This window comes from Streptopelia decaocto (genome assembly GCF_964273445.1).
Source record: "Streptopelia decaocto genome assembly, chromosome: 4".
NCBI lineage: Eukaryota > Metazoa > Chordata > Aves > Columbiformes > Columbidae > Streptopelia > Streptopelia decaocto.
Genome location: NC_138658.1, coordinates 53,697,241 through 53,710,634, shown reverse-complemented (window position 1 = coordinate 53,710,634; position 13,394 = coordinate 53,697,241). Strand labels below are relative to the sequence as shown.

General features: G+C 38.8%; 1 protein-coding gene across 7 annotated transcripts in view; it reads left to right on the top strand.

Annotated features, from left to right (window-relative positions):
- The window catches only part of N4BP2 (NEDD4 binding protein 2), a 46,908-nt gene extending 33,884 nt beyond the window's left edge, over positions 1-13,024 (top strand). For 6 of the 7 annotated variants that reach the window (XM_082051402.1, XM_082051405.1, XM_082051400.1 and 3 more), the window contains 6 exons: positions 4-122; positions 2,774-2,912; positions 3,018-3,203; positions 5,411-5,579; positions 7,361-7,484; positions 8,303-13,024. In XM_082051402.1, the coding sequence (XP_081907528.1) occupies positions 4-122; positions 2,774-2,912; positions 3,018-3,203; positions 5,411-5,579; positions 7,361-7,484; positions 8,303-8,348 (783 nt within the window). In that variant the 3' untranslated portion in view covers positions 8,349-13,024. Of the gene's footprint in view, positions 1-3; positions 123-2,773; positions 2,914-3,017; positions 3,204-5,410; positions 5,580-7,360; positions 7,485-8,302 lie in introns of those variants that run through there. The other variant, XR_014183940.1, reaches the window with a different exon arrangement.
- Positions 13,025-13,394: the final 370 nt, after the last annotated feature.

The following is a 13,394-nucleotide window of genomic DNA, read 5'->3' as shown; positions in this document are numbered from 1 at the left end:
TAGAATCGTGTTCCTTCTATGGCTAGAAAAGACTGTGCCACTAAACTAAAGGAGAAGCAACTTTTTGAGATGTTTCCAACTATTAATCAAAGTTTCTTAATGGATGTCTTCAAGGACAACAAGTAAGAAATCTTTGAAGTTCTTAGTAAAAATGGTATTCACTAATACTCTGTAGTGCACAGTTACAGTCTTAAAGAGTTAAGGTACTGCTAAAGAATGGCTTTTTCCAAACTAGCACACTTTTTATAGATCTAAATAAAGGCAAAACTAGACAGTCTTAAAATCAAAAAGGGCATAAAAACTCTATGTGTAGATTTGTTTATTTTTTGGGGAGTAGACAGTTTCTCTCATTGGGAGAAGAATGTCTCTCATTGTTGACCTCTGACTGACTGTTGTTCTAGAGCTGAGGTTTAAATCAAGTGGAAGAAATTAGTGGAGGTGGTAATAGTGGGTTTACAGAAAATGGCATCTGCCCAAGAGGAAAACTACCATCACCTGCTGTTAGCTCTGAGTGTTTTCCTGGTTACCACAGCAGCTCTGAAGGAATGAGCCTTCTCTCCATCTCTTCCTGCTGACATTCTCTTTTCTGCATTATATTTCTGGAGTATGTGGCTACCTTCTTAAATTCAAGTTCCTGAGAACTGAACTTTTTTTCAAGAGAAGCTTCTTTTTTCGTCCTTGGTCAATTGAATGTCTCTGCATACGGGTTTGCATACCTGTTTGTCAGTCTTTCTGCTTGTCCAGGTTGTAATCAAAACCTTTCCTTGTGGGATGCTTAAAATGCAGCCTTCATCCACCTCTGTAGCTCAAACACTTCACCGTCTCTTGTTTTTCACATTCTAAATTCTCTTCATGGTGCTGCCTTTCCAAAAATCTACTTGTGCTTTTGATCAGTCTTCCTCTTTTCTGCTTACTGAACAGCAAAAAGAATAAAGAAGAAAGAGTGCTTATTAGAAATCTGATGGCAACCAATGTCCTGTTGTTATTTCATTAAATTTAATAACAAAGCTTGACTGGAAATACAAGGATTTTCCTACATAATGGTTGCAGAAAACTGAGCTAGTTTTAAACTAGTTTGTACCATATAACCTTAACCAGAGAAGATTTAACCATGAAATGGTGGAGTTCAGTATCTCGTGTGGCAGGAACAGAATACCAAGCAGAATCACAACCCTGGACTTCGGTAGGGCCAACTTTGGCCTTTTCAAGCAATTGCTAGGGGAAGTCCCATGGGAAGGGGTACCTGAAGGTAAAGGGGCCCAAGGTAGTTGGTTAATATTCAGGGACTGCTTCTTCCAAGCTCAAGTTCAGAGCATCCGGACACGTAGGTAGTCAAGGAAGGGAGCCAAGAGACCTGTGTGGTTAAACAGGATAAGCTCAAGTGGAAGAGGAGAGTTTACAGCTCATGGAAGGAGCGGCTGGCCACTTGGGAAGATTACAAGGCTGTTGTCGGAGGATGTAGAGAGTTGTGGTCAATGGGGGCAGAGTCTGGTTGGAGGCCTGTATCTGCCTCAAGGGTCAGTACTGGGGCCACTATTATTCAATATATTCATCAATGACTTGGATGAGGGAATAGGGTGCACTATCAGCAAGTTTGCTGATTACACCAAGCTGGGAGGAGTGGCTGGCACACCAGAAGGCTGTGCTGCCATCCAGCGGGACCTGGACAGGCTGGAGAGTTGGGCGGGGAAAAATTTAATGAAATATAACAAGGGCAAGTGTCGAGTCTTACATCTGGGTAGGAACAACCCCAGGTTCCAGTATAAGTTGGGGAACAACCTATTAGAGAGCAGCGTAGGGGAAAGGGACCTGGGGGTCATGGTGGACAGCAGGATGACCATGAGCCAGCACTGTGCCCTTGTGGCCAGGAAGGCCAATGGCACCCTGGGGTGTATTAGAAGGGGGGTGGTTAGTAGGTCGAGAGAGGTTCTCCTCCCCCTCTACTCTGCCCTTGTGAGACTGCATCTGCAATATTGCATCCAGTTCAAGAAGGACAGAGAACTGCTGGAGAGAGTCCAGCGCAGAGGCACAAAGATGATTAAGGGAGTGGAGCATCTCCTGTATGAGGAAAGCCTGAGGGACCTGGGTCTCTTTAGCTTGGAGGAGACTGAGGGGTGACCTCATTAATGTTTATAAATATGTAAAGGGTGAGTGTCATGAGGATGGAGTCAGGCTCTTCTTAGTGACAACCAATGATAGGACAAGGGGCAGTGGGCACAAACTGGAACACAGGAGGTTCCACTGAAATATGTGAAGGAATTTCTTCTTAGTAAGGGTGACAGAGCACTGGAACAGGCTGCCCAGGGAGGTTGTGGAGTCTCGTACTCTGGAGATATTAAAAACCCACCTGGACACCTTCCTGTGTAGCCTCATCTAGGTGTTCCTGCTCTGGCAGGGGGATTGGACTGGATGATCTTTCGAGGTCCCTTCCAATCCCTAATGTTCTGTGATTCTGTGAACTTATCCAGTCCCCAAAGCAGTGTTTAATTCTAAACAAATGTCTGACTAAGGTAGGATGCAATTTACTGTTTCATTGTCCTTTTAATATGCAAGTGCCCCCTCAATTATGTTTCAGTCAACCAAGACTACATGTGTGTTGATGCCAATAGTACAGTACAGTGAGTCTGCAAGCCATTTTGTTATAAATTGGAAAATTCCATTTCAGTGCTCTATTTCCATTGTAATCTATTTCTGTAACAATATCAAGGTTTGAATAAATGTAGCAGCTGTTAATGTATTTGTAAAATCACAGATCTTACTTATATCTTTACAGCTACTCTTTAGAACAAACTGAACAGTTTCTGAACTGTGTTCTGGAGGCAGATCCTGTAAAAACAGTTGTAGCTCAAGAGAGTGTTCAGCAAAATGAAATTGCTTCTTCCTACAGTGCTGCAAAGAACCGGGAGAAGAAGGTATCTCTATTTTTTTTTAAATAGTAGTTACAAACACATGCAAAGCTATGTTAACGAAAGCACCATACAATGCACGCTTAGCTTCAACATTGTGAATTCCTACAGGCAAAAAAAAGTAAGGAAGAAGATGATCCTTTGAGTGAAATATTTCAAGAATTTGAGTATCCACAATATAATGATTTCAGAGCAGAAGCTTTTTGTCACCAGCAAAAGAGAAAGGAATGTTTGAAGAAGGCTGGGGAGGCCTATCGCATGGGTATGAAGTCTGTGGCAGCATTTTATGCACATCAGGTAAACATAAATATTGTGCTTTTTGCCTGAATTTAGAGAGGTACTTAAATACTGATTTGGAAGTGATAAGAAAAACATTGTGCCTGCTAGAGTTGATATTAATGAATTTGTTTACTGTTCCCTACATAAGTGTTGTATTGAGAATCACAAGTAAACTCCCTTTCACTAGTAATGATACTGATAACAGGAATCTAATGTAACCAAACGTAGTGTGAGCCCTCAGGAAAGATGATAATTAGTGCTGAGTCACATGTGCTCATTTTCTCACTCTTGAATCCACATCTTGTAAGCACCAAAATGTGTCCCTGTGGTCTGGCCAGGTTCACTTGTGTGTGACATAGACAGCAGCAAATAGCAGTTTTCAAATCATCTGGATGTCCCTTGGGTTCCTCGTAATTGGTGATTAACTGTTTTTTTGACACGCCTTGTGTACTTTTTAGGAGTCAGAAAGGTATTAAGATGTGATCTTTTGCCTCAGAATCTTGCTGGCTTCATCCTCCATAAATCTTGGGCAAGATTTCTGCCTGCTGCCCTTGCTTCCTATTCTGACTATCTTTATGGCTACAGTCTGTCTTGGGTTGGGACACAGATGGTGTGGTATGCTGTGCTTTTTGCCATCTGTCTGGTTTTGGAGTGTAGATCTGCTGCTGACCAGTCTTGTGTGCTCTGGTCTTGATTCAAGCGCGTTTCTTGGTATATAGCAATTTGGTTACTGTTGTTCATATTCTTGATTATAAGTATCAACTGTTCTTGTAACCCTTCCTGTACATTAGTTTCTTGGTGCCTTCACACGAGACCCTTCTGTTCAAACTTCACTCAGACCACTCCTAAAAATTCTGTTACAAGTATCTTCAAAGGCTGTAGCTTTTGCCTGATCTAATAGCATATAAAATTCAGTAAGAAGTTACATTATGGAAGCATTTAATTCTGAACTATGAATTGCATTTTGACAGAACAAAAATGTAATAGCGAATCACTTGAATTTGTTTATTATCTTAAAGCTTCCACACAGCTGGTAAAATGTATCACTCTAAACATTTAGACTGTTGCTATGTATGTAGGAAATATTGATTATTGGTCTTTATAATGAACTTTTAATGTTCTTTGTTTATATATTCTTGAAGTTTGGAGAGATTCTAACCGAAGGTCTGCATGATTTTAAATAGAAATGCAATTTCAAGTGCTATCTTGTGCTTAGCTATGACAAGTACAATCTGGAAATGTATTATATATTTTCTTTTAGGTAATAAAAAGGCAAACTGAGCTACTTGTATTCATGAAACATATTTTATGCTTGGTGGCCTTAGTCTATCTTGGGAATCCTCTGCAAGTGAAAGTTACGGGGCTGGTGTCTAGTCTGACACTAATACACTTCAGATGATCCATTTTAAGAAAGTGTAAGACAGACACTCAATTCTGTTCTCTTGAGCCCTTGTCAGTTCAATACCTGGAGTTAAGTCTTCAGTTTCTTTTCAGACTGTACCTACAGAACTTTGAAGATATGATTTGTTGCTTCATTCTCTCAGATACTATCACTGCAAGTTTCATGGGAAGTATTTGGTACTTGACTGTATAATATGAATAACCCTGTATTGCTCCTTGCCCATAATTCCAATAGCAACTCTATTGACCTTGTCAGTCATAAAAGATCTGTCAAAAATATTAGCAGATATAATGAGCAACTATTTAAAAAAGAAAAAAAAGGTAGGAGTTTGCCCTTGGCTTGTCTGATTTTTAGGGAAAGACTTCAGAAGGATTAATCTCAACATTCAGCAGGTTTTTCCTGGGCCATTGGGCAGTTTCTCTGGAATTCTTTCACTGTATTTTTAGCAAAATCCTTTCAGAAAGTAAAATTCTGTTGTTAGGATAATAGGTCTGAGAATCAGCATGAAGAGTAACATTCTAGCTTATGTAAAGGCTTTACGGTTTTGTGCCTTTTCTGGCTTTTTTTGTTTCTTGTAAGGCTTTTATTATGATTTCTTCTTCGGGCCAGCTTTGAGTAATTTTCTAAGAACAGATTTCATGAAACCTCCTTGTGAGTAGGTCTCACTGAGCCTCTTCCAGAAGTTCTGTTGTGACTGTAGATTTTACCGCTTCAAACTGTGAGCTAAAAGCGCCCTGCCGGTACTGGCATTTTGAACCCAGCAACCAGTGTGGAGCTTAGATTGTGTCTCGGCATGTAATAGTTGCTGTGCTTATGAATAAAGGGTCGCCTTCATGAGCAGAAGATGAAAGAAGCCAACCATGCTGCTGCTGTGCAAATCTTTGAGAGAGCAAATACTTCCTTGCTGCCCATGAACGTGTTGGATCTGCATGGTCTCCACGTGGAAGAAGCTGTGGCTCACTTGTCCAGAGTGCTGCAAGAAAAAAGTGAAGGTAGGAATAAGCTAATAATTTCTGCCTCCTAAAAGTTATTCTCCTAATCTTCTACTAAGAAATCACAATATATGGCAATATCAGAGGGAATTAATGTAATTCGATAACCTGTAAAAACAACTGACTTTTGTGTTGTTTTATTTTCGAGGTTCCCCCAGGGAATTGTTTTTCTTTTGACACAGCAATGATTCCTTTTGCTTTCTGTCTTGCCTCCCCCGTGTTTGTAAATCTTCCTTTTCCTTCTGTTGTATCTTTTTATTCTTTTATTGAAGACTTGGTCTGTCCTTCCTGGCATTTTTTACGCAGGTCGTAATTCAAACATTGGTGTCATCTTTGCATTCTTTTGTCAGAACTATGTTGCTGTTTTAATCTTTAAAGAAAAATCGTTATGTTGGAATTCTAACCACAGTGATTATATTGTCTTCAACTTCTACATGAAGTAGTGTGATTTTGAGCTGTCAGTAACTTCAATATTGATTTGTCAACACGATCTCTTGAGATCAGAATACTGCTGCTTCCATAAAGGTTATTCTGCACAGTTTTGCTTGAGGGCTTGTTTTTTCCCCCAGTGAAGTGGTCAAGTATTTCATGAGTGTTATTGCTTTAAAAAGATACATTTTCTGCATTATTAGTTTACCCATACATCTAAGCACACTGAAAATGCTTTTATAAAAATATTTCTTACACAAGGTACCACTGCACAAACCTAATTTTTTGAAACACCTACTCCACATGATAGAAACAAGTGTTCAGTGGGGCCTTAGATAACCCTTTTCTTTCAATATACATCAAAGATAATTAAATTGCATTATCTTGTGCTATTCCTAAAATGACATTTGTGTACTTTTAAGCTGTAACCTAATGCTTTTTTGAGCTGAATTTCCTGAGCTGCACTTAAATCAGGAGTCCTGGAGCAATGATCAGGGTTCTCTGGTCAGTCCATTCACCTGAATCTCAAAAACAATTTATTTCAGTGTGCATACATGGGAAAGGAATCAATACCAGGCACTTAGTGCTGGCAGAATTAACAGTAAACTAATATAAAACACAAGGAAGAGAGAGGGTAGTTGAAAAAAGATGCCACGTGAACTGATAATCTCAAAGTGGTGAATCTTGGCTTGTGAGAATCCAGCTGAATTTATATTTTTTCAAACTTGATCAATTTAGGTTGCTGTGATCTCTGGGAGAGCAGCAATTTATTTTGTTATCAGGGCTGGATGCCTTAATAAATCTCACGTGATGTGTTGATTCTCGTGCTCCAAAATAGCAGAAGTTAGTCCACGGAAGTGTGACATAAAAGTGAAGACTGTGTGGACTTATATTTTCCTCCTTCTTCCTTTCTTTATCCAATAAAATGTTATCTCTTTTATTCGCATTGATTTAAGATTTGAAACTAATAGAAGTGTCATTTAAAAATTAACTAAATTACACCTACCTCTTTTAATTCCACAATTTTAATTTATATCAGAGAGTGTAAATTCCAAGTGGAGATTATATGATAGAAACAGTAAAGCTGCTATGAAATTAGAAAGTTTTTGTGATGATCACAACATGCATATAGCAATCTGGATTTAAGAAGCTTGACTGCATTTTTTCAGAATGTCTGTTTCAGAAGAGGGGAAGAAGGGCTATGTTTATGTAGAAGATGCATAGCCAGCATGGGAAAGCAAAGTTCTAAATCACTAAGTGAGGGTTTTCAGAAGAATGGATGGAAAGAGTATTCTGAAGGCTGAGTGTCTGCCAAGGGACAATTTTAACCGTTACAATCCATGCTGTTACAGAGCATCAGCAGACTGGTGGTAAACCCTATCTCTATGTTATCACGGGAAGAGGAAGCCATAGTCAGGGAGGAGTTGCTCGCATCAGACCAGCAGCTATCAGATACCTCACCAGCCACAACTTCAGGTGAGTTTAGATTTTTGTTACTGATACATTTTTTTCTTAACCCACATGTAACTAACTGAAAATTGAAGTTAGAGTACTGTTCAAGTCCTAAAAAGATTAAGGCAGATCTGCTGTTTCAGATCATAGTAGGTCTGCTGTTTCATAAATGCGGCTGTGTGACATAAAACCATCTTATATGGGACACCTATTAAATATTAGATCATTTCCTCTGAGATACATGAAAACACTATGGATTAAACTTACCTAACATAGTTTAATTACATATTTCCATTCAAGGTTGCTAGATTTACTGTGAAAAGTTGTTAATCTGGCTTTTTACCGGTCTCCGATACCTGCTTTAGCGCTTGGCTTATGTGGGACAGCAGTTTAGCCAGTCCGGGCTGGCATCCGTGTGTTCGCTGCTTTTTCTTTACAGGGGTCTATGAAGGTGGTTGTGAAGGTCGGACTCAGAAATAGCAAAGATTTCATTTCCTATTTCCTTCTTACTTTCTATGGAAGACAAGGGCAAACATCTGTTCTGAAAGAAGAGGGAATGAAATGGGAGGAGGAAGAGAGGAGCATATTGGGCAGCTTTTTTTTTCTTCTCTTAACCTTCTTCTTGGTTCCTGCTGTTTCCAGCTCTTCACCTCTCCAGATCCCGTAAAATCCTCCTTCCCTGTCACATCCAGAGGACATGGTGGTGATTTCCTGACCCTCACATGCACACATACTTGACTGAGAACCTTATCACTTTCTGTATGTTTGATGAGGGCTGAAGGAGATGACATTGCACAATAGCTTTCATGTTCAAGCTTCATTTTTTTTCCCTCGTTCCACAGGTTCACAGAAATAAAACCAGGCTGCCTGAAAGTCATGCTGAATTGAAGACTTGTCGAGAAGAGGAATATGGAAACTGAGGTGTCAGGTGACAACTGAAAACATTTTGGACAACTGCAATAGTATTTTGTAATCCATTTTAAAGGACAATATTTTATTAGAAATTGTCTCAATTTACAAGTGGTTTTATCAGTTTATTTCCAAGAAAATTTTTGTGTGGAATGGATCATTTTTTTTTAACCTGCAAAAAGAAGACACCTACAGGATCTGAAGTCTCAGAAGTGCAGATTAAGAATTCTGCTAAGCAGTATATGATTTCTAAAAGGAGCTTAAGGTACAATTTTTAAATATAAGTGTCTCCTCAGCATACCCAGTTTATGTCTTTTGACCCTCACACATTTTAATTGTTGTGGGTTCTGTGCTTTTAGAACATGTTACCTTGTACAGAGTTATTTTGTCATTCAGAACTTTGTGCTAAACCCTACAGAAGAGCACAGGAGAGGTGGGAACTGGGCAACTACTGATATTTCAAATCCAGTTACAGCTGAGTGCTGCTAAATATTTCCAGGTTTCTTCAGAAGTCTGATGTCCTTTTAGTCGTTATTTTATGATGGGTTAACCAGTTTGTTCTTACTCCATTCAAAATTTATCTCCATATTGATGGAAGTTGCATATAAAGGACTGTGCATTAAGACCAGCTGTGTGTTCGGTAATTTTGCAGACTTCCTGTGATCTATTAAAGGCAAAATGACTATGCTGTAGTTCAATCTCTAGTAACACATATCCAACACTGTTATGTTGCAGGAGATGCCCTTTTTTCAACATCGACTTGACTAAAAGTGTTTCTTCCTTTATAGATCTTTAAATGGAGCAAATTAAGTACTATTTCACGTTACAGGTGTCTAATGGTGAGGTGTCTTCATTCTGTGTATATTGTACTCAGCGATTTCCTTGCAGAGAATATGATTGTCTGTGAGACATTTAAAATATATTTTAACATCAAAGTGAATGCTAATACTACAGTAGTAATTGCCTAACTGGAACGTCTGGGAGTACAAAAGTTATTCTGTTGGTGGTGGTGTTGCATCAGCATCGAGAAACATCTGTGTAAAAATACAAAATGACAACAAACCAATCCCCTCAATTAAATCTAAACATCTGAACTTTGGCAAGTGTTTCCAGTAAGCAATCAGAACATTTTTAAATAGAAATATCTTCTAGAATGCTTTACTACTTTTATTTACATCTTTGCCTCTTGAAAGGCATGATTTTTTTTGTGAGGCTTTTTCAGAACATGTATGAGTTGTGTATTAGGAATAATATTGATAGGTTAAGGAGTAAGGGGTCGTTTTTTTCATTTTAAACCACTTTTACAGTTAAGGAGCCGTATGCACATAAAATTTGTGTATGAATCCATACGTTTGTGCAAGTTCTGCCATTTGTGTGCATGGGTAGTAATAAGGAAGGAACTTCTGTGAGAAAAGCTGTGCACAGAAATAGGTTTCACTTGAAAATGTATCTGTGTAAGTTGCTGACAAACTGAAAGACATGATGTTTCCTGAGTATCCACATTGACTGTAATATATACATAGTGAATGTAGTGTACGGTAGACTTAAAAATGAGTTTGTCATGCTTCAACAGATACAATAATCTTTTCATGGTGATTTCTGGTAGAAAAAGAGATTGAATAATACTTAATGAAAGGGACTCTTGTTGGAATAATAGACTGTCATAGTAAGTTTTATATTTTTTGTGGGTACTTAGTTAATCTGAATTGTGTCACTTCTCTTTGTCTTTCTCCCTGGGCTGCTCTGGTAACCAGTGGGTGAAATACGGAAGCTCTCTGCTCCCCAAATAGCACCAGCACTGCACAGTGTCCTGTGCAGTGAAGCTCATGCTCTGTCCTCTGCTGACAGTGCCTAAAATGGACCGAGATGTCGTTTAGGCACTTGGACTTGTGACAGCAGTTCAGACTATCAGCTGTCCAGGGTTGCAGATGCTAGAATTCCCTCAGTGGAGCTACGATCTTTCTTTTGGACCAAGGAACTTGCTCCTGCTCCTGAGCAGGTTTTCCTTAGTTATCACAAATGGAGGTGCAGCTCTTCAAAGTGTAGTCCCTGATGGTTGGCTCAGGAAAGGTCCCAGTGTCTGCTCAGAAGAGTTGTGTGTTGAGCTGCTGGGTGTCCAAGCCCTACACTGATGTGCTGGTAAACGGAGAAGTGCCAACACTTCTGGTTGTTTTGGGAGGGAGCCTGATTTGCTCAGTGTGTTCACACCATTCCTGACATGGACAAAGGCAGCTTAGATTTCAGTTCAAAAGACATGCAGAAAAAGTTGTTGTCTTGCCCATCTGTTCGTCGTAATCTAGTTGTTGACAAGTTTACCCTGGAGATGAGAAACGCAGCTTTTTGCCTTCTTATGGCTTAGCAAGGAGGCGAGGATTGTGCTTGACTCTTGCTTCCCCAGAAAATGCCCTCATCAGTGTGCTCAGGGGTATTCTTGAAGTCACCACTTCCTGAACCTCTTTCAAAATTGCCACTGCAACCTAAAAATGCAAGATCAGGGGGACAAAAAAAGATTAAAGAAAAAAAAAGTGCATAAACAGCATCTGGAAGGAGGCTAGGACTCTTCAGAAAAGAAGTTCTTCCCACTGAGCTTCAATGTTGTCCCATATCACTTTTTCATCTCTTAGTCCTATTTGGATAAATGCATACAAGATGTTCAGACCTCAGCTCCATCCCTTACTAGGAGAGTTTTTGTCCAGTCTGTCAAAGTCAGCAGAGGAGTATGTAGCTTAAGAGCAATCTGGAGTGTTCTTTCTCCATCTCTCCATTGTCCTTTTGGGTAGATGTTGAGCTTCACTAAGGTACTCAGAATACCCTGTCCGGTTATAGGTTGATCATTTGCCTAGTGTAAGTTAGTTTGATTACAGGCTGAACTTTGATGAAATATGAGGTTTTGAAATCACAACATGGGCAGAACTGATCTTGCTTTTACTCAAGTTAGCGACAGAGCCTCTGTCAGCTTCCGCAACTCCGGGTGAGGCATTGCAGCTCCAGCTCACAGAGAATACGAGCTCAGCCTTTTTCTTTCATAGGAGCTTAAGCATGTGCTGAGAAGCTGTGCTGAGTTGGATACAGAATGGAGCAGAAGATCAGTGCACAGAAGTAGATTTTAATTAGTAAGGATCTCCATGCCTTCAGCTGCTTGCCAAACTGTCCAGAAAAAAAAAAAAACTGGACATATTGTATTTCTTTGACTGTTTTTATAACATATAGTGGGATTAATTATATAAAATATAACTGTTTCAAAATGGTATTTCAAAGTAGGTTACATTTTTGAACTTCCAGCTTTCCTGATGTCTTTTGCAGTTACATCAGTGAGAATCCTGAGGTATTCTGTAAATTCTGTATCATCTTATACTTTGAATTAAAGTAGCACTTAGCAGTATTGCCACCAGCACTCTAAAATAATGTGCGACTGTTAAAATACCTATTTTGTGTACCACTTTTTATTCTATTCTTCAACAGCATGTGGTTGTGATGACTGGTAGCCTTTAATATGTGACTTTGGGTTTCTTGTTTACAAAACATTTAACCCAATTTAGAATTTAGGAAAATTATATCTTTTTAAAATAAAAAAATTAATGCTTGTGCTGGCATTGACGAGTAATCTTACAGTAAAAAAAAATAAGCCCCAGAGGTGCAATGACACAAGTTGTTCTCCTAAGTAATGTGTTTAAAAATATATTTCAGTTGGTTGTGAGAGTAGTAGGGCAAAAGTGATATTTAAAAAAATACTTCAAAATACCTTGATAATACTTCAATGACTTTGGCTTTTGCTTTTGATAGGATGTGATACAATTTTATTTAAACAATGTTTTTGTAGGCCTGTTGAAGGACACTTCAGGCAGAGTTTAACTGGCATTTTTTTTGTGGCTGTTGGAAAACATTGTGATTTGGGAATCCCCATTTAAACAATGTCCAGATGCTCTAGTCATAACCTAGAACATTCGGGACATCACTGTTGTGAATATGTACAATGTCAGGGAAGATCTTTACATGCTTAACAGAACATGTATTCTAGAAGGTTTTACTTGAGGAGGCGAAATGGAACCGAATTGTTATTTAATCTTGCCACAAAATGTGGTGGGTAGACAAGAGAATAATTTCGTTGTTGGTAATAGCAAAGAAGGATCATCATAAATGTAATATGAGAAATTATACATAGACTTGACATTAGTGATGCTTATGTCTTCAGATGCAGTTCACATTTCCAGAATAACACTGCCCTCTTTGCAGAGCTGAGTAGAGGACAGAGCATGAACACTGTAACAAAGAAGAGTTCATTGACTTAAAACAATTCCCAAGTATCGTGTTCTCTTAAAAAAACAAACCACAAACCCAGCCAAAGCTCAAGTGTTCATGCTATTTCAGCTAAATAAACTGTGCAGAGGATTACATGATTATATGTGAATATGCATGTGAAAAGACTTAGTATTGCAGCTACCCATTGTAAAATCTGTTAGGACCAGTACATTGGAAAGATATCAATGTCTATTTTTAAATTAAAATAAGAAATGATTTTTTTATTTGTATAAAGTTGTAATTTTGCTGTTAACTATAATTTTTTTTACTGAAATACAGTTTTGTAATTTGCATTTAGAATTTCTAATGTGAAAAGGAATTTATGAATATAGTTTAATAAAGGATTTTTGCCACAATTACAGCCTTCTGTCTTTCCTTGGAAGACTGCATTTCAGCTTGTATCAGATTTTGTCAAATACTAGTCTTGGAGTTATGCATGAAAGCCACTTGCCTTGACTTCAGGTTACCATCTGTAGAGAGATGAAGCAACCATCTGCAGGCGTAAAAAGGAACAGATTTGTGGCCTGATTTTAAGTGTTGTGAGTGGGAGCTGAATGCTCACATTACTGAAAATGAGGGTCATGATTTCAGATTTTTTTTTTTTTGGCCTGAAGAAATGCTGTTCAGGCCTTGCTTATTTTGTGGGAGAGCGAGGGCAGTGGTGTATGTCAAGGGGAGGGGCAGGTAAGACCACTGTAAAGATGAGAGTTTGGGGAGGGATAGATT